The following is a 21,961-nucleotide window of genomic DNA, read 5'->3' as shown; positions in this document are numbered from 1 at the left end:
TAACCAGATGTAATTTACCATTTTCTAAAAAATGAAAATGCCCGAATCAAGTCAGGAATATGTTGTTATGCATTCGTTTTATGTGTTTCAGCTTTTGATTTTGACCTTTGATAAGGGACTTTCCGTTTTGAATATTCCTCTTTGGTATTTGTTTGGGTTTTGTTTTGTCAAAATCGAGGAATACGTATAGGAATGAGGAGGAGGAGGCCGTGTTTGTTGTGTCTTAATGCTATCGATATTCAAATTGAGAAAAAAACTCATAGATACAAGCCTTCAATATATTGATTTAGGGACTTTCCTTTTTGAATTTTCCTCGGAGTTCTGTATTTGAGTGATTTGGTTTTCGTTTTGCGTGGCAGTTTTAAAGGTAACTATTCAAAATCTTTCAAAATTTGCAAGTTTCAATTATCGTGAATAAGGAACTTTTTTTTTTGCTTCCATGTTCAGACATATGACATATTGATGCTGGAACACATTAGGCTGTCATATTCTGTGGGTTTCAGGAAAATAATTCTCAAATCGTTCAAAATAAACATCTAACGAAATAAGTATAAACGATAGTTTACATAAATGTAAAACTGGCTATGGAAAATCAATCAAATAGTACTTTATTTGTTATTCATAAACTGGTTAAAATCTTAAAAGGCTTAAAATATGTTGATTTAGGGACTTTCCTTTTTTAAATTTCCTCGGGATTCTGTGTTTTAGTGATTTTTGTTTTGCGAGGCAGTTTTAAAGGTATTAAAATCTTTCAAAATTTCCAAGTTTCAATTGTAGTGAATAAGGAACATTTTTTTTGCTTCCATGTTCAGACATATGACACATTGATGCTGGAACACATAAAGCTGTTATACTCTGTGGGATTCAAGACAATAGTTCTCAAATCATTCTAAATAAACATCTAGCGAAATAGGTATGAATGTAAAACTGGCTATGGAAGACCAATCAAGTGGTATTTTATTAGTTATTCATAAACTTGTTAAAATCTTTGAATTATTTTAACGGCAACAAAAAACAGCTGTGCTTTCATTTACAAACACTATCCGACGATGTAAGGTGCCAAATATAGAAAGCTATTGTCTTGTTGGTTTTTTGTTTTTTTTTTGTTTTCTGGTTTTATCTATTTGTACATCATGTTTTATATTTCTTATAATCTCTTGTTTTGGATTGACAGAGAGAAGATGCTATAAGGAGTTAATCCAAAATCATAAGTCCAATAGAAAAACGGTAGACATGCACTATGAACAAATAAAACAATAATGAAAAGACGAACAAAGTTCTAACAAAACACACAAGCAAGATTGGAAGAATGAAACCAATATGAAAAAAAAACATTAGGGTGAACTAAGGTTGTGTTAGTAATCGAATGTAAAAATACTTTGATAGTATTTCGACATTCACAGTTTACAAGTAACTCACATGACCTTTAAGACCAGGTTATCCAAAACCATTTTACAAGAACAAATGATATTTGATAAACTTTGTTTATTATATATTAGCAAAACATGTTTATTTTACATCATCCTTATTGAGTTCAGATGTTTCTTTTCTTTCTTAGCGAGATCCATCCATCTTTGTGCAAGCGCAGTCGTGTCCCTGGAAGTCAATTTGGGTAACCCAAGGACAACAAACACAGACATAAGCCAGTGGAGAAGTAATGTGGATGTTATTACAATCGGTAAAAACCTGTGCACCATTGACCATACCAACTCTGAAAAACAATAATATCGGGTTTTTCTGTGAGTGTTCATTATATACAATGTAAATCGGAAACAAAAAGCGTATAAGTACATTTATTGGAAAAGCTGTATTTTATTTCATACTTGTCGTTGTCAATCGTTTATTTAGCTATCATAACCTAATTGTTTCGTCCAAGTAAAAGAAGGACGGATTCGTAGATAAACCTTTTTTTCATTTTGACGATAGATTGTGGATTTGACTCCACCAAAACGTGTTTGTGCACCAAAACAAAAATCGACATTATAAACACATTGTAGTTAAAAGGATTTTCTTAATTACAAATGTATCCATTAATTAAATGCACACACGGATAGAATTTATTACCATACACTGCAATCAAGGAGGACAGATTTATTCGATTTATTATATGCCTTAAGTTGTATATCAATTGAATCTGAAAATATTTATATCAGATAATTAAGAATGCATGCTGCTTAAGACTAATAGAAAAAAATATCATGGATATCACAATAAGAAAAAAAATAATATCTGATTTGTATTTATATCTTCATCCTTAGAATTTGAAAAAAAAAACGTCTTGATAATTGTATAACATTTTTTATACAAGGTCGTCGGTTCATAAAAAAAATTATACTGTTCACGTAAATATGTATAAAAAGTATGCACCACTACACAATTTTTTAGGAAAAATAAATACAAATATCAATAATGTTTTCGGATAGCAGATATCCTATATCAGTCCGATTTTGAATCGAGTCTTACTAATAAATGCCCATAAAGATCTTTAATGTAATACAAATCAAATACCGAACAAGGCTTGTACAAATTTAAAATATGGAAGTTTACGCAAATTTACGGCATATCTGTTGCTACTAAATTGGTTTCGGCTTTAAGTATGTTCGTTAATCCTTCTATTTTCTTCAACACCGGTTTGAGCACGAAACTGTTTTCATATTTGTTTTTTTTTTCAAACCAAAATCTGTTTTCAACTGGTTTAAACTCCTTACGAATGTTTGCATTTCTTTCTTTTAACTTTTTGTCAGATACTTGCAAAGCATATCTTCAGATAATTGCATGATGCTCCCGAGCTGACCCCATACTTTCTCCTTGGTGCTTGTCCTTTACAATCCATGAATTGAAAAGATCTTTTAACACGAGTTCCTTCTATAAAAAAGTTTTAGCATTTTTAATATTAGAAACATGCATATAAATATACATCAACAATACTGCAAAGCAAACCAGATGACCGAGGATTACTTTCTAGTATATTATTTAGCAAAGCGAATATCACTACCACAAGCTTGTAATCATAGTACATAAAAACAAACGACAATCCAAAGGCAAATTTGGAGAACACTATATCATAATTTTAATTGAAAAAATTCATTGGACCTTTTTTTTTAAATATTACCTGAAGATTTGACGATTTTAAGAACCTCGGCGCCCTGAGGAATCTTTTTCTCCTGGTACAGTGGAAAGCCAAATCCTTCAAAAAACTGCTTTAAACTTTCTCCAAGTTTAACTGTATCAAAAATTTCTCCAGAGAGATAATATAGTTCTTTGATGACTGTAGAGTTTGAGCTTGTTATACTGTTTACTCCTTTGTTCTGTTGTAGCAAAAATTGAACTCAAATTTATAAGTTGAAAGAACATTTTTTTAAATGAACAAAAGCCGAGTCAGTCATTTGGATTCTCAAGTAACTTAAATCCAATCGATATTCGTTTGTAGAAGAAAAATATGGTCCGCCAATAACCATTGTGAATTTCCAAACTATAAGTTGATCAATTTTATTGCATAATTGATTTATTAATGAAGTATAAATCGAACCTGCATTAGTTTCATATTTGAAATATCTCCATCAAAGGTATAAATAATGCTAAAGGAGGAATTTTGAGTGTTAAAAAAAAATTTTTCAATATAAAAAGTAAAATCACAAAAATACTGAACTTAGAGGGAAAAAAATTCGGAAAGTCCATAATCATATTACTGACTTGGTACAGGCATTTTCAAATGTAGTAAATGGTAGATTAAACCTGATTTTATAGCGCTAGCCCTCTCACTTTGATGACAATCTCATCAAATTCCGTTTTATTTACAATGATGCGTTAACTGAAAGCATATTATATTGTATACCTAATGAAAGCATATTATGGTATACATGATGAAAATAAATTTAAACTAGAGTCTCCAAGGAGCCTGTGTTTTGGTTTTAAAGATATAATCCAAACACTGCATGTCACCCCTATGATTCTATTTATCCATGGCGGCCATCTTGGTTGACAGGCGGGCTTATCGGTCAAATTTTTAGACAATATACACTTATGATGATGTTGGACAAGATGGGTTTAATTTGGACCAGTAGTTTTATATATAGTTTGAAATATTACAAAAAATTGAAGTATGACTTTAAAGGGCAACAACTCTTTAATGGGTCAGTTGACAATTTTGATAATTTAACTTATTTGTAGATTTTTCTTTGCAAATCACTATTGCTGTTTGCAGTTTATCTCAATTAATTATGATGTTCAAGATAATAACTAAAAAATACGACATTTTCACACCTATTCAGGGGCAGCAACCCAACAACAGGTTTTCTAATTCCTCTGAAAATTTCAGGGCAGATAGATGATAATAATTTTACTCCATATCAGATTTGTTCTAAAGGCTTTAGTGTCAGAGATGTGAGCCTGAAACTGCATTTACCCTTATGTTCTATTTTTACCTATGTACGCCATGCTGGTTAGAATGTGGGGTCATGGGACACAATTTCCAAATTAAATAATCTAGTGATGAGTGTGACCAAGTTTGGTTAAATTTGGCCGCGTAATTTTAGAAAAGAGGATTATAATAAAAGTTTACAGACAACGGACGACGGACGACAAGTGAAAAATAAACCACAATATATAAGTATCATTTTGTACGTACATCAGAACATTTTATCATTACACACAATATTTTAATGATATCTATTACGGAATAGGGTTATCAAAGAATTGTGTATCAATCCAGGAAATGGAATAAAACAAGAAAGTTCATACATACCCAGCTACGAATGAACGCCTCTGTCAGTTGACCAGCATCTACAGCAACCTGTCTATCTATGTCTCGTAGTCTACATTCGCGGAGAGATGGAAGGCATGTAATTTGCTTACCCTAATAAGGAAAACACAGTTAATTACTCTTCCTAATCTTGACATGTTATTTTGAAAAGAAGAATTTTTTTTACATTAGTATGTCAAAAGCTTTACTGATTTGATAACTAGATCGTTAAAAAAATATACTTGTATTACTATGTTGAAGTGATATCTCGACAGACTTACAATAAAATAACTAGCCTTAAAATTTTGTATTCCAATATTTTACCAAAATATGTTCAGATCATCGATTGAATTTTCATCAACAATTTCAAAGCAGGTCAGATGACAGATGTAAGAAACTATATTCGTGAAGTCAAGGAATTGGTTTATACATGGATATGCGTAATGGTGGCCATTACGACAAACAATAAAACAATACTAAACAAACAAACATTTTACGGATTTCTAACGTTATCAAGTTTTTGTATGAAATCATAATATGTAAAAGTCTACTGAAACATTTTCAAAAAAATAAATAATATTGAAAGTTTCATTGCAGAGTATATGGTCAAGCTAGCGCTATTGTGTATGCATTGTAGACAGTTGTCCTTTGCTGGAGCATTGATTTGTTTTCGTTGCTTTTCGTGTTATTTTGTCTTCTTGACATAATTTTATTGTAATCGAATCTTTTTATAGATTAATTATAATCGTATTTGTAAAAAAAAAAACCTTTTGGAAGTCTTGCATCCTGTAAGATTCAAGAATATCATTGTGTGCCGGAACGTGAATCTTTACTACATTCTTTTCAAGATTTGTTTCAATTTTTTCACGAAAATCTTGGTTTACCTTCACTTATATGATAATCAAATTTCTAAAACAAAACATAAAATTGAAGCATTGTGATTACAAAACAGTACAAGATTTATTAATTTGACCTACAGAAACTTGATCATGAATGTTACACTAACTTTGTTGTTGTAAAAACACTGCGTATTAAATGTTTTGGCATGACAGTTTTACACATTTATATCAGGATGATTAAATGATTTTTTTTTTCTTTCCTTTATTGAATCAAAAATCCTTTCCTAAATTTATTTTTTCTTGCACAAATTTTTATCTTGCTGTACTGTTCATTTGCTTTCTATTATACGCGTTATCATGTTTTGGTGAGCAGGATCTGCTTACCCTTCTGATATCATCCGTAGTTTTTGTGTGGGGTTCGTTTTGCTCGGTGTTCTTTTGTGTTTGCGTTTTATTGTTTTCTGTTTATCTTTTTGATTTTGTAGCCATGGCGCTGTCAGTTTATTTTCTACTTATGATTTTGAATGTACCTCTGGTATATTTCGCCTGTCTTTTGATACAGTATTGTGTCGTAATATTTACTTGCATATGTTTCTTTTGAAATAGAAGATAAATCTATATATATTTACATAGAGCAATAATTTATCACAGTGACACCTCAAGCTTTGTCTAATTTATTATTCATATACAGACAATATATATATATTGGAATTAAATATCAACAAGATCAAGCAATATATCAAATTCAAGTTCCTTTTCTTGTGAACGAGTTAACTCACTGTACCTTACAGTAATTTTAAGTCTGACTAATTGTTGAATATGTCTTTTGAAAAAAAAAAAGTACATACCATTTCATAAGCTGCAACAGCAATTAAGAATAAAACACAAAATGGTAAACCTAACATTGTCACAAATTTATCTACAAAAGAAAAAAGAATACACAAAATAAAACTTTTTGCAGTAAGCCTATAGGTTGAAATAGTGTGCAAAAATTAAAAACAAACTTCTCGTAAGATTTTGATAACATATGGAAGACAATGACTGAAAATAATCGCCAATCAAAGAAACTTTATTGTTGTTAAACCTGCACGGATAGCCTATATTGTTCACTTATAGTAAACACGTTTGTTTTAAAACAAGAGCTATAACAAATGACACAAATTTGTAAGACCTACAAACAAATATAAGTTGACAAAAAAATACATTATGACTGCAATCACACATAAGAAATGGATGTCCGATGTCCCTAGTGTACTGCGCGTGGATGCAAATATCATGTGTTTTACTATATCATTGACCATGTGTTCGTTTTCTGCAAACAAACACAATTTGTGTACCTTTAAACCATGAATAGGTAAGTTTATATTGCACTTGTCATAATCTTTTTTTACCAATCCTTTTACTTGCATATCATCGGCAGGGACGCAAAACCCTTTAATTATATTATAAGAGAAACACACACAACTGGAAATCAAAGCCATATCACCAAATTTTAATTTTGATTATCACTTTTTATAATAATTTTGATCCAATGCATGACCAAAACAACGTTTTGAAAAGTTATGAAACACTGTGTAGAAATGAAAACACAATAAAAAATATACCATTCAACTTCAAATAATGCCCCTTTTAAATTTTTTTTATTTTGAGTAACTATTTACGATCAACATAGTCTTGTATTATTTTAATTTTAGTTTCTTGTGTACAATTTGGAAATTAGTATGGCGTTCATTATCACTGGACTAGTATATATTTGTTTAGGGGCCAGCTGAAGGACGCCTTCGGGTGCGGGAATTTCTCGCTACATTGAAGACCTGTTGGTGACCATCCGCTGTTGTTTTTTATTTGGTCGGGTTGTTGTCTCTTTGGCACATTCCCCATTTCCATTCTCAATTTTATGGATATACTTTCAACTTAGTTTTAAAATATAGCAGCCATCCGGAATTGACAGAAAGAGACAGTGACAATACGACTTTGATTTTTTTTGTGTATTGCAAAATGTTCCATTTAGCAATTATCCACAAACCACCAGGAAAATAAAATAAATATAATAACAGTCTGTTATCCATTTACAATGTATACCCACAAAAACGGTGTGTTATTAGTTAATTAAAATTTTGATGCTGGAATTGCACGTCTTTTTTTAAAGATCGTCTCGTGCATATATTTATTTTTCTATATTGGATCACTTACCTTAGCAACTGTTGTCACGTTGATGCAACTAGAACGAGAACAGCATCTTTAATACATTTTAGTCACGTGCAAAGGTTAATTTCCAAATCAGGTAATAGATACTGAAAAATAAATATGACCCAATGATGTATAGAATTTTGATAGAGGGATTTTCCCCAATAACTTCACAGTATAATTGAAATGATAAAAGATAAATCAGAGAATTAGACCAGTATGTTTATCCAGTACCGGTTTCTAGGTTTTCAGACATGTCATGTGGACTTCAATGCATGCATTTATCTTAATAATTGGATGAATAGGAGGGACTTTACTGATAACTAGCAAGTCATCCAAGCTGTTTTAAGAATCATTGTTATATGATGACCATCAAACCTTTGGGTCGTGCACCAATTAAACTTGACATGATTTAATAATCTCAAATATTAGTTTTTAAAATTATTCAGTACATTAACCAACATAGTAATACTATGTATTATGTACAGAAATTAACCAAAGTGCAATTGAATTTATTACAAATCAACTTTACTTATTATAGGATAAACTCATAAATCGAAACTAAACTGACAAAGCCAGATCTAAAACAGAAAATGACAAACAGACAAATAATACTACACAAGACACAACTTAGAAAACTCAAGACATCCGTCATGTTGTTCATGTTGTTAAAAACTCGGCCAATAATTTTATTCGGTAGATCACATCGTGAAAAGGGAATGAAATTATAGTTATGACTTAAGGAACATATCCTATAACATAAGGGTTATATAAACATCAATATGTTACCCTTCTGGTCTGCTTGTTTATCTACATTTATAAAGATGAACTCTTATAAAATCTTCATCACAGGTTTAAATGATACTGATGGTGGCGAGTCTCTCAATAATCATTAAAACTGCAAATTGACGACCTTAAAATATAATATAAAATAATAAAATGTAAAATAACAAAAAATACTGAACACATCAAACGAAGAAAACAACTTTAATATTCCTGACTTGGAACAGACATTTCCTTAATGTAGCAAACAGTGGCTAATATATGATATTAAAGCCAGCTTAACCCCTCACTTGTTTAAAAGCATAGCACTTCAATATCATGACAACGTTTCAATTTGTCAGCAAAACAAACAGAAATAAGGTAAAAAAAATGAAATACAGCAGTCAACATTGCATTATAATCTGAATCATTATAACATTAAACCACCACGACAAAAAGGAAAACAAAATGTCATATTGAAGAAGAATTCATACAAAATCTTCTGAACCTTATTCTTTTATTCTGCAAATGTTTCTTTAAGGTTACTGCATTAATAATGAGTTGGGAAATGTATATCTGAGATGAAAGTGAGTTGCTGTTATGGTGTGGTTATTTATAATGTAAAAACTGAAATCGTTTAATTTTCAAAAGCACAGTAGTCTTTCGGTGATGATATGAATATCAATTATAATGTCATTTTTATAAATTTACTGTTTGTTAAAGTATGACTTATTCAAAATACGACGAACTTTTTTATCCAAACCTTAGCCGTATTAGGCACAACTTCTTGGAATTTGGGTCAAGGGTGCTCTTCAACTTTAAACTTTTTTGTCTTTCTAAAAGGTCTGAGCGTCACTGGTGAGTCTTATGTAGACAAAAGGCGCGTCTGTTGTATCACATTTTAAACCTGATACCATTGATAACTATTTACACAACTCGGTCAATGCGACTGCTGGTGGAATTTTAGTCCTGGGGGTATATCCAGCCCAGTAGTCAGCACTTAGGTGTTGAAATGAATGTCAATTAAATGGTAATTTTAAAAAAAAAGTTGTTTGCCAAAGTATGAATTTTTCTAAATACTAAAGCTTTATTCATCCCATGCATAGATCATTGTAGCCGTACTTGGCACAAATGTGTGTGGTCCTGAATGAGCTTCAACGTTAAACTTTTTTAGCTCTCTAAATATTTTGATCTGAGAGTCACTGATGAGTTGTATATATACGAAACGCGCATGTAGCGTATCAAATTATAAGGCTGGTTCCTTTGATAACTATTTGTCGTTAATTCTGCTTACGATATGCCCGCTTTTGATTATAACACAATGTTGATTGTTGTATCCTTTTTTAACATTTTTACCTAATATGTAGTATGTTTGATTGGTTCGCACATCGTTGTCAATATAGTGAAATTTTATGCAACTGCCATTCCAGTGAGAGCTTTAGTTTTCCATTAAAACAGATGTAATCTACAATTTTCTAAAAGGGAAAATGCCAGAACCAGGTCAGGAATATGTTGGCTGTTATCCATTCGTTTTATAAATATTTTGATATGAGCGTCACTGATGAGTCTTATGTAGACGAAACGCGCGTCTGGCGTACTAAATTATAATCCTGGTACCTTTGATAACTATTTACACAACTGGGTCGAAGCCACTGCTGGTGGACGTTTCATCCCCGAGGGTATCACCAGCCAAGTAGTCAACACTTCGGTGTTGACATGAATATCAATGAATGTGGTCATTTTTATAAATTTCCTGTTTACAAAACTTTGAATTTTTAGCAAAACTAAGGATTTTCTTATCCCAGGCATAGATTACTTTATCATTATTTGGCACAACTTTTTAAATTTTGGACCATAATGCTCTTCAACTTTGTACTTGTTTGGCTTTATAAATATTTTGATATGAGCGTCACTGATGAGTCTTATGAAGACGAAACGCGCGTCTGGCGTACTAAATTATAATCCTGGTACCTTTGATAACTATTTACACAACTGGGTCGATGCCACTGCTGGTGGACGTTTCATCCCCGAGAATATCACCAGCCAAGTAGTCAACACTTCGGTGTTGACATGAATATCAATGAATGTGGTCATTTTTATAAATTTCCTGTTTACAAAACTTTGAATTTTTAGCAAAACTAAGGATTTTCTTATCCCAGGCATAGATTACTTTATCATTATTTGGCACAACTTTTTAAAATTTTGGATCATAATGCTCTTCAACTTTGTTCTTGTTTGGCTTTATAAATATTTTGATATGAGCGTCACTGATGAGTCTTATGAAGACGAAACGCGCGTCTGGCGTACTAAATTATAATCCTGGTACCTTTGATAACTATTATGTCTCCCATATATTGACACTCACCAGAAGGTTTTTTTTCAATTTATGCACATTATTTCAATCTATATGCTAACTGTATGACATTTTATTTTGTGTTTTCTTTTTTCTTTAGCAGATAAATTTGTGACAATGTTAGGTTTATCACGTTGTGTTTTATTCTTGTCTACTGTTGCAGCTTATGAAATGGTATGCATTTTTTTTTCAAAAGACATATTCAACAATTAGCCAGACTTAAAATATTACTGTAAGGTACAGTGAGTTAACTCGTTCACAAGAAAAGGAACTTGAATTTGGTATATTGCTTGATCTTGTTGATATTTAATCCCAACATATATTTAAAAAAGAAGATGTAGTATGATTGCCAATGAGACAACTATCCACAAAAGACCAAAATGACACAGACATTAACAACTATAGGTCACCGTACGGCCTTCAACAATGAGAAAAGTCCATACCGCATAGTCAGCTATAAAAGGCCCCGATAAGACAATGTAAAACAATTCAAAATCTGTTTAGTCTACGCATCATTGTAAATATAACGGAATTTGATGAGACTGTCATCAAAGTGAAAGGGTTACCGCTATAAAACCAGGTTTAATCCTCCATTTTCTACATTTGAAAACGCCTGTACTAAGTCAGGAATATGACCGTTTTTAAAATTTCCTCGGAGTTCAGTATATTAGTGATTTTTTTTTTTTTTTTTGCGAGGCAGTTTTAAGGGTAACTATTCAAAATCTTTCAAAATTTGCAAGTTTCAATTGTCGTGAATAAGAAAAGTTTTTTGGTTCCATGTTCAGACATATGACACATTGATGCTTGAACACATAAGGCTATCATACATTATGGGATTCAGGAAAACAGTTCTCAAATCATTCTAAATAATAATCTAGCGAAATAGGTATAAACGATAGTTTACATCAATGTAAAACTGGCTTTAGAAAATCAATCAAATAGTATTTTATTAGTAATTCATAAACTGGTAAAAATCTTTGAATTATTTTAACGGCAACAAAAAGCAGTCGTGCGTTCATTTTCAAACACTATCTGACGATGTAAGGTGCTAAATAAAGAAAGCTATTGTCTTGTTGTTCTATTGTTGGTTTTTTTTGGGGGTTTTTTTTGTACATCGTGTTTGATATTTTTTGTACATCGTATTTTATATTTCTTATAAATCTCTTGTTTTGAATTGACACAGAGATGATACTATGAGGAGTTAATCCAAAATCATAAGTCCAATAGAAAAACGGAAAACATGCACCTTTAACAAACAAAAAAAAATGAAAAGACAAACAAAGTTCTAAAAATAACACGCATGCAAGATTGGAAGAATGAAACCAATTTGAAAAAAAAACATTAGGGTGAACTAAAGTTGTGTTACAAATGTAGTAATCGAAAGTAAAAATAACCTGATCGTATTTCGACATGAATATCAGATGGTATTAATTTTCACAGTTTGTATTGTTTGTGGAACTTGATGAACAAAAAGCAAGAACTTAAAAGTTCCACATATCGCATAATCTTTTTGTTTTAGGTTTATGACGACAACCAGCTGACGGGCAGGCGACGATGGATGCCGAATTGATTGAAAAAACTAACTCACATGACCTTGAACACCAGATTATCCAAAACCAATTTACAAGAACAAATGATATTTGATAAAATATGTTTAATATATATTAGCAAAACATGTTTGTTTTTACATCATCCTTATTGAGTTATTATGTTTCTTTGCTTTCTTAGCGAGATCCGTCCATCTTTGTGCATGTACAGTCGTTTCCATGAAGGTCAATTTGGGTGACCCAAGGACAACAAACACAGACATAAGCCAGTGGAGAAGTAATGTGGATATTATTACAATCGGTAAAAACCCGTGCACCATTGACCATACCAAATCTGAAAAAAAAACAATAATATGCGATTTTCTATGAATGTTCATTATATACAATGTAAATTAGAAACAAAAAACATGTAAATACATTTATTGGAATAGCTGTATTTTCTTTCATACTTGTCGTCGTCAGACGTTTATTTAGCTATCACAACCTATTTGTTCCGTCCAAGTAAAAGAAAGACGGATTCGTAGATAAACTTTTTTCAGTTTTATGATCGATTGTGGATATGACTCCATCAAAACGTTTGTGCTCCAAAACAAAAATCGTCATTATAAACACATTGTAGTAACAAGGATTTTCTTAACTCAAAAGTATCAACTAGCCAAATGCACACGGATAGAATTTATTACCATACACTGTAATCACGGAAGACAGATTTATTTGGAATGGCAGAATTGACAGCTTTTTCTGTCAAATTACAATAGTTTACATATACTATGACACCGGAATTTTTTTAACCTTTTGCCTTAAGTTGTGTATCAATTGAATCAGATGATATTTAAGAAAGTGTGTTGCTTAAAACCATCAGAAAACAATTTTATGGATATCACAATAAGAACAAAATTAATATTTGATTTGAATATATATCTACATCCCTAGAATTCGAAAAAAAGTCTTGATAATTGTATAAGATTTGGTATACAAGGTCGTCGGTTCATTAAAAGAAATTATACTGTTCACAAAAATATGTATAAAAAGGGTGTACCATCACAAAATATTACATGGAAAAAAATACAAATATCAATAAGGTTTTCGGATAGCTGATATCCTTTATCAGTCCGATTTTGAATCGAGTCTTACCAATAGATGCCGATAAAGATCTTTAATGTAATACAAACCAAATACCGAACAAGGATTTTACAAATTTAAAATATGGAAGTTTACGCAAATTTACGGCATATCTGTTGCTACTAAATTGGTTTCGGCTTAAAGTATGTTCGTTAATCCTTCTATTTTCTTCAACATCGGTTTGAGCACGAAACTGTTTTCACATTTGGTTTTTGCATTCCAAAATCTATTTTAAGCATTTCTTGCTTTAAACTGTTTGTCTGATACTTGCAAACGTATTCTGTAACATATGTTTAAACAATTTGATTTGATAATTATTCTTACTTCGAGCATATCTTCAGATAATTGCATGATGCTCCCGAGCTGACCCCATACTTTCTCTTTGGTGCTTGTCCTTTACAATCATTGCCCAGGGTTCCAAAAGATCTTTTAACACGAGTTCCTTCTATAAAAATGTTTAAGCTCTTTTAATATTAGAAACATACATATAAATATACATCAATGATACTAAAAAAACAAACCGGCTGACGAGGATTACTTTCTAGTATATTATTTAGCAAAGCGAATATCACTACCACAAGCTTGTTATCATAGTATATAAAAACAAACAAGACTATCCAAAGGCAAGTTTTGTTGAACACTATATCATAATTTTAATTTTTTTCAAATATTACCTGAAGATTTGACGATTTTAAGAACCTCGGCGCCTTGTGGAATCTTTGTTTCCTGGTACAGTGGAAAGCCAAATCCTTCAAAAAACTGCTTTAAACTTTCTCCAAGTTTAACTGTATCAAAAATTTCTCCAGACAAATAATACAGTTCTTTGATGACTGTAGAGTTTGAGCTTGTTATACTGTTTACTCCTTCGTTCTATTGAAGCAAAAATTAAACTCATATTTATAAGTTGACAGAACTTTTTTTTTAAATGAAGTAAAACCGAGTCAGTCATTTGGATTCACAAGTACTAGTAAACTAAATCATATTGATAGTCGTTTGTAAAAGAAGAATATGATCCGCAAAAAACAAACATTGTAAATTTCACAACTATAATATGTTAATCAATTTTTCGGCATAATTGATTTGTTTATGAAGTATAAATCGAACCTGCATTACTTTCATAATTGAAATGTCTCGATCAACTTCCTAAGGGGTCATTTGACAATTTTTGTCATCTTGCCTTATTCATAGATCTTACTTTGCTGAACATTATTGCTGTTTACAGTTTAACTCTATATTTAATAACATTCAAAATAATAACAAAAAACGAAATTTTCTTAAATTGCCAATTCAAAGGCAGCTCCCAACATCGGGTTATCAAATTCATCTGACAATTTTAGGTTAGATAGATGTTATCCTGCTTAATCGTTTAACCTATTGTCAGATTTGCTCTTAATGTTTTCGTTTCACAGATATTAGCCAAAAACTGCATTTTACCGTAAACCTATTTTCTATTGTTAACCACGGCGGCAATCTTGGTTAGCAGGCGGACTTATCGGACTTTTTCATTTTTATTAAATATACACTAATGATGAATTTGGGCAGGAGTGGTTAAAATTGGCCCAGTAGTTTCAGAGGAGAAGATTTTTGTGAAATGTTACAAAAATTTATGAAGTATGACTTTCAAGGGCAACAAGTCCTTAAGGGGTCAATTGACAAATCTGATAATTGTTTTTTTTTTTTTTTGTAGATCTTTCTTTGCTGTACACTATTGCTGTTTACAGTTTGTCTCTATCAATAATAATATTCAAGATAATAACCAGAAACTGCGAAATTTTCTAAAAATTACCAATTATGGGGAAGCAAAACAACAACGGGTTGTCTAATTAATCTGCAAATTTCAAGGCAGATAGATCTTGACCTGATGATCATTTTTTACTCCCTATCAGATTTGGGCTCAGTATCATTTTGTACCCTTTGTAAAACAGAACATTTCATCATTACACACAATATTTTTATGGCATCTACTTCGAAAAAAGGTTATCAAAGACTTGTGTGTCAATCCAGGAAAAGGAATAAAACAGGATAGTCTGTACATACCCAGCTACGAATAAACGCCTCTGTCAGTTGGCCAGCATCTACAGCAACCTGTCTATCAATGTCTCGTAGTCTACATTCGCGGAGAGATGGAAGGCATGTAATTTGTTTACCCTGATAAAGAAAAGTTATTCTTATTAATCTTTACATGGTATTTTGAAAAAAAAGAATGTTTTTTTTTTACATTAGTAAGTCAAAAGCTTTGGTGATTCGATAACTAGATCGACGACTTTATCGTTCAAGCAAACTTTAAGGGCATAGGATACAGTTACAGATAAGTAATGACGTTGCTAACGTAAATTGTTATTTTCGCGACGTCAATTTATGATTTGTCGGGAAATGATTCAGTTTTCGACTGATTTTAATAATTTAAAAATATCTTACTTGAAAACGTCTTTTTTTTAAATGCCATTTTGTTTGATTACGTTAGATGATTATGTGCGCCAATTTCCATGAAAACGTAAATAATTTTTTTAAATTTGATAAATTTACAGCAAAAAATTACGCTTTATTTCTACATTCGTAAACATTTGATAAATATCAGTTATTTGAAGAAAAAAAATTGCTCAAATTTAAAGGACATTTATATAAAACAGAATTTACAAATAATTTAACAACAGCTTGTGTTTATTTTTTTAAACAAAAAAGTTATGTCTTTCTGACGAAAGAATTAAACGTCCACAATTCCAAATTTTCGGCAAATATATAAAATTTGGACCTCATTTTTCTCAAGAACAAGAAGATATATATTCTTTATTACACATTTAATTTAATCAGTCAAAAAATAGCCTATAAGCAAATTGTCAGCAACATTTAAATATGGGATCAAAACTGTATCGTATGCCCTTCAGTCCATTCATTTAAATATAAAAATATAGTAAAAAAAAACCAATGTGTTCAATATAGTATTGCTATAATCAAGTCTCAACTCGACAGACCTACGATAAATAAATAGACTTAACATTTTGTAATCCAATATTTTATCAAAATATATTCAGATCATCGATTAAATTTTCATCAACATTAACAATTGGAAAGCAGGTCACGGTTTGACAGATAAAAGAAACTATATTCGTAACGTCAAGGAATTGGTTTATACATGGATACGTTTTTTGATGGCCAAACAATAAAACATAATACTAAACAGACAAAGGTTTTACGAATTTCCAACGTTATCAAGTTATTGTAAGCAATCATAATATGTAAAATTCCACTGAAACATTTTCGAAAAAAAAATCATTGCAGAGCATTTTAGTCAAGCTGGTGCTATTGTGTATAAATTGTAGGCTGTAGAGTGTTGTCCTTTGTTGGAGCCTTATTTAATTTTCGTTGGTTTTCGTGTTATTTCGTCTTCTAGACATATACTCGAAATTTTAATAATAATAATCTTATTTGTAAAAAAACAAACCTTTTGGAAGTCTTGCATCCTGTAAGATTCAAGAATATCATTGTGTGCCGGAACGTGAATCTTTACTACATTCTTTTCAAGATTTGTTTCAATTTTTTCCAAAAATCTTGCTTTACCTTCACTTATATGATAATCAAATTTCTAGAACAAAATATAAAATCGAAGCATTGTGATTAAAAAACGGTACATGATTTATTCTTTTGAATTACAGAAAGTTGAAATAGAATGAAACACTAATTTTGTTGTGACAATACTGCTTGTTAAATGTTTTGAAATATCAGGATGATTAAATGATTCTTTTCTTTTCCTTTCTGTTTCACAAATCCTTTTATAAATTTCATTTTTCTTGCACAAATTTGTGTCTTACTATATTGTTGGTATGGTTTCTATCACAGCCTAGAGATACGTGTATAATCTTGTTTCCCTACAGTAAGCATGTTTTGCTGCGCAGGATCTGTTCTGGTGCTCCTGATACAATCCCTAGTTTTGGGTGGGGTTCGCTTTGCTCAGTATTCTCAGTTTTTTTGTGTATTTTTGTTTTCTGTTGATCTTTTTAATTTTTTAGCCATGGCGTTATCTGTTTATGTTCTACTCTTTATGAATGAGTTAACTAACTGTACTGTTCAGTAATGTAGATGTCCAACTAATCGTTAAATATGTCTTTTGAAACAAAAGTACATACCATCTCATAAGCTGCAACAGCAGACAAGAATAAAACACAAAGTGGTAAGCCTAACATTGTCACAAATTTATCTACAAAAGAAAAAACAAAACACAAAATAAAACTTTTTATAGTTAGCATATAGATTGAAAGAATGTGCAAAATTTAAAAACAAACATCTTGTAAGATTTTGTTAACATATGCGAGACAATAACTGAAAATCATTACCATTAAAAAAAAAAGTAAAATCACAAAAATACTGAACTTAGAGGAAAATCAATTCGGAAAGTCCATAATCACATGGCAAAATCAATTAACAAAACACATCAAAAACGAATGGACAAGAACTGTCATATTCCTGACTTGGTATATGCATTTTCAAATGTAGAAAATGTTGGATTAAACCTGGTTTTATAGCACTCTCTCTCACTTTGATGACAGTCTCATCAAATTCCGTTATATTTACAATGATGCGTTAACTAAACAGACACAATAAATAAAATAGTCAATCTATGGGTACAGCAGTCATCATCGTGTAACAATTTAAAAAGGAACAATTTAAACGGTTGAAAACAAAACTTTACGACAAAAGAGATGATTTCAGCTTTCCAATTGTGAACTTTCCATTTCTAAATAGCAACATTCCAGCAGCACCTGCATACGGGGTATATATCTCCCAACTAATACGATATTCCCGTGCTTGCATTTCCTATCATGATTTTCTTGATAGAGGGTTGCTGCTCACAAGGAAGCTATTAAACCAAGAGTTCTAAATGGTGAAGTTGAAATCATCCCTTCGTAAATTTTACGGACGCCATCACGAGTTGGTTGACCGTTATGGAATAACCGTTTCACAAATGATATCGGATATGTTCCTTACGTCGTTACTACAATCCCCGTCCCTTTCATGAATGTGACCTACCGAATTAGACTATTTACCGGATTTGTTATCACATAAGCAACACGACGGGTGCCACATGTGGAGCAGGATCTGCTTACCCTTCCGGAGCACCTGATATCACCCCTAGTTTTTTGGTGGGGTTCGTGTTGTTTATTCTTTAGTTTTCTATGTTGTGTCGTGTGTGCTGTTGTTTGTTTGTCCTTTTCATTTTCGCCATGGCGTTGTCAGTTTGTTTCAGATTTATGAGTTTGACTGTCCCTTTGGTATCTTTTAGCAGAACACAAACACATCTATCTACAAACACATTCATTGATTCACGTGTCTGACGTCAGAAAATTGTATACGTCACATATATTTGTCGTTCAATGTACATACAAACAATTTTAAAATTTCACATAGGCAATGTTAGCATACAGGGAAGAAACTTAATTGTTGTCACACCTGCACGGATAACCTATATTATTCCACCTATAGTAAAAACATTTTGTTTTAAAGATAGAGGTATAACAAATAACATAAATCTGTAAGACCTACCATCAAATATTAGTAGACAAAAATACATCATGACTGCAATTCTTTTAATTACACGTTACAAATGGATGTCCGAAGTCATTGAACACTAATTTACTGAGCATGGATGTATTTTACCTTTTATTTTTAAATACCATATGTGTTTACTATATTATTGACCAAATGTGTTTGTTTTCTGCAAACAAACAAAAACAAAAACAAATAAACAAACAAAATTTGTGTACCTCGTGAATAGGATTTTTTTTTAACAAAGTCGATTACATTAGGCATAATCTTTTTTCTACCAGTCCTACCAGTCCTATTACGTGCAAATCATCAGAAGTGACGCTTTCGTTATATTCTAAGAGAAGCAGACAAAAGTAGACATCAAAGCCATATGACTAAATGTTAATTTTGAGTATCACCTTTTATAATTATAACGTTCCAATACATGACCAAAACGACGTTTTGAAAAGTAATGAAACACTGCAGAAAATGAAAATACAATTGAAACATACCATTCAACTTCAAAGAATATCCCTTTTAAGAAGGCTTTTTTGTTACGATTTATACATGGAAATACTTTCTAATCGACTTAGTTTAAAATAAAGCAGCCATTTTGGTCTTGAAAGAAAGAGACAGTGACAATACGACTTTGATTTTTTTAGTGTATTGCAAAATGTTTCATTTAGCAATTTTTCACAAAACACCAGGAAAATAAAACAAATATAATAACAGTGCGTTATTCGTTTACAATTTATACCAACAAAAAAGTGTGTTATTAATCAACTGAATTTTTACTGCTGGAATTGCACGTCTTTTGAAAACCTTTGATTGTTTAAAGATCGTCTCGTGCATACTAGTATACTTATTTTTTACAATGGATCACTTACCTTAGCAACTGTTGTCACGTTGATGCGACTAGAAGGAGAACGGCCTCTTTTATATATTTGAATAGTATTGTCACGTGCATTCCAAATAAGGCAATAGATACTGAAAAAGAAATATGATCCAATGATGTATAGAATTTTGACGGAGGGATTTTCCCAAATAATTTCACAGTATAATTACAATGGCCAATATGATAATAAGAATACGAGACTAAGACCAGGATGTTTATCCAGTATCGGTTTGTAGGTTCTCAAAATTGTCCTATGGACTCCAATTCAAGCATTTATCATATTTATGGGATGAATACGAGGGTTTCTACTGATAACTGACAAATCATCAAAGCTATGTTTTAAGAATCATTGTTCTATGGTGACCATCAAATATTTGGGTCGTGCACCAACTACAATTGTCATGATTTGATAATCTCATATATCCTAGTCTTTAAAATTATTCAGTACATTAACCAACATAGTGATACTATGTACTATGAACAGATTGAGAACTCAACTAAAGTGCAATTTAGAATTATTACAAATCAACTTTACTAATAACAGGGATAACAGTTCAGAGATGATCAAATAAAACAACCCACAAATGGTATTAATTTGTGAATTTGCTACGTATGCACGCCAATTATTATGAATCATCAATAAAAATCTTTCAAAGAACATTTTCATTTATAGAGAAAAATAGAAAGTAGATTGTTTATCCATTTACAGAACATTTTCATTAATAGCTAACGTAAAAGTAGATTTTTTTAAGTCCTTGTTCTGTTCGAGTAGCCCTTGGTGAAACGGTAAATATACGGAAGCGTATTAGCAACACACATTTCCCCCTATCTTTGCATTATAACGAAAAACATTGGCGTTGTAACGCAAAAAAAAATGAAATAACGCGAACATTTTGATTTCAGTTATTCATTAACTTTTGTGTAAATGTCCTTCTGTCATTAAATTCCGGCTGTGATTTAGTTAAAAAAGAACCATAGATACAAGGCCTTTTCATTTCTTATAAGTATGGATAGGAAATAAGTGAACACTTGAGAAGTGCAATTATTCACAAAATAAAAATGCTTTTTGTATCAGATTTATATAATTTAACTAGAAAGTAGATATGGTAAAGGCATATTTTAATTTAAGGGACAACATTTTGATTGAGTAGACTAGAGCAAAATAATATCATACCGTTATATCGCAAAGGTTAGCGTTATAACGCAAAGACAGGAAGAAATTTATGTTTTTTAATTGTGTGGAGCTAATAAACGGAAGCGTTTTAGCCTCACACCATTTTTTTCTTCATTTTTTTGCGTTATAACGCAAACCTTTTCCAAACATCTTTTCAGAATAATGCAAACCTTTGAGACATAACAAAATTCAAGTATTCACTTATTCCTATGCATACTTTGTAGAATTGAATTGGTCTTGTATGTATGATTCTTATCTTAACTAAATCACAACCTGGATTTAATGACAGAAGGACATACAATGTATTCATAAAACTTAATGAATAATTAAAATGAAAATGTTCGCTTTATAACGCAGGCGTATGCGTTATTTTGCAAAGGTTAGCGTTATAACGTTTGTGTTATTTTGCAAATTTTTAAGTTATATCGTAAAGATTTGCGTTATAACGCAAATATTTGCATGATTTCGCAAAGGTTGGTTAACAAGGGTTTGCATTATATAGCAATTGTTTGCGTTTTAAAGCAAAAGATTTACGTTATAAAGCAAAGATAGAAACTAAGAGAAATAAAAAAATGTGTGGCATAGTTCAAACAGCATGATTATTTATATTTGTTTACTCTTTCTTTGGCTCTTTAAAGGGCCTTTTATTGACAAGCTTAATTATTTTCTAAAAAAGATTTGGCCTATATTTAGACTAAAACCAACATAAAAATAGACAATAAACATATATGTAGGTGTGATCGATAAAATAATAATAAAAATAATTAACCACAAACAAAACAAAAAAGAAGGGATTAACAAAAAACAAATATATATAAAGA

General features: G+C 31.1%; 3 protein-coding genes across 5 annotated transcripts in view; 1 reads left to right on the top strand and 2 right to left on the bottom strand.

The window, feature by feature from the left end:
• The window catches only part of LOC143063020 (aspartate--tRNA ligase, cytoplasmic-like), a 210,324-nt gene that overhangs the window by 45,132 nt on the left and 143,231 nt on the right, over positions 1 to 21,961 (top strand). The gene's annotated exons all lie outside the window — the stretch shown is intronic.
• On the bottom strand, positions 1,471 to 20,027 carry LOC143063016 (uncharacterized). Of its 3 annotated transcripts, none has more exons than XM_076234922.1 (7): positions 19,311 to 19,371; positions 17,676 to 17,746; positions 16,994 to 17,134; positions 15,589 to 15,699; positions 14,226 to 14,421; positions 13,876 to 13,996; positions 1,471 to 1,711 (listed from the first exon to the last, which is right to left on the bottom strand). In XM_076234922.1, the coding sequence occupies exons 1-7, from the start codon at positions 19,354 to 19,356 to the stop codon at positions 1,555 to 1,557; spliced, it is 843 nt and encodes a 280-aa protein (XP_076091037.1). In that variant the 5' UTR covers positions 19,357 to 19,371; the 3' UTR covers positions 1,471 to 1,554. The 3 variants fall into 3 exon arrangements, with proteins under 3 accessions (XP_076091037.1, XP_076091038.1, XP_076091035.1); XM_076234923.1 differs by lacking the exons at positions 1,471 to 1,711; positions 19,311 to 19,371 and adding exons at positions 12,522 to 12,763; positions 19,959 to 20,027; XM_076234920.1 differs by lacking the exon at positions 1,471 to 1,711 and adding an exon at positions 12,522 to 12,763.
• LOC143061928 (uncharacterized) lies at positions 2,741 to 5,651 on the bottom strand. Its single transcript, XM_076233793.1, has 4 exons — positions 5,509 to 5,651; positions 4,745 to 4,855; positions 3,113 to 3,308; positions 2,741 to 2,865 (listed from the first exon to the last, which is right to left on the bottom strand). Exons 1-4 carry the CDS (start codon positions 5,524 to 5,526, stop codon positions 2,741 to 2,743), a joined length of 450 nt encoding a protein of 149 aa, XP_076089908.1. The 5' UTR covers positions 5,527 to 5,651.

Source organism: Mytilus galloprovincialis, chromosome 2 (assembly GCF_965363235.1).
Source record: "Mytilus galloprovincialis chromosome 2, xbMytGall1.hap1.1, whole genome shotgun sequence".
NCBI classification, from domain to species: domain Eukaryota; kingdom Metazoa; phylum Mollusca; class Bivalvia; order Mytilida; family Mytilidae; genus Mytilus; species Mytilus galloprovincialis.
The sequence above is the reverse complement of the archived record's forward strand: the minus strand, read 5'-3'. Positions and strand labels throughout refer to the sequence as shown.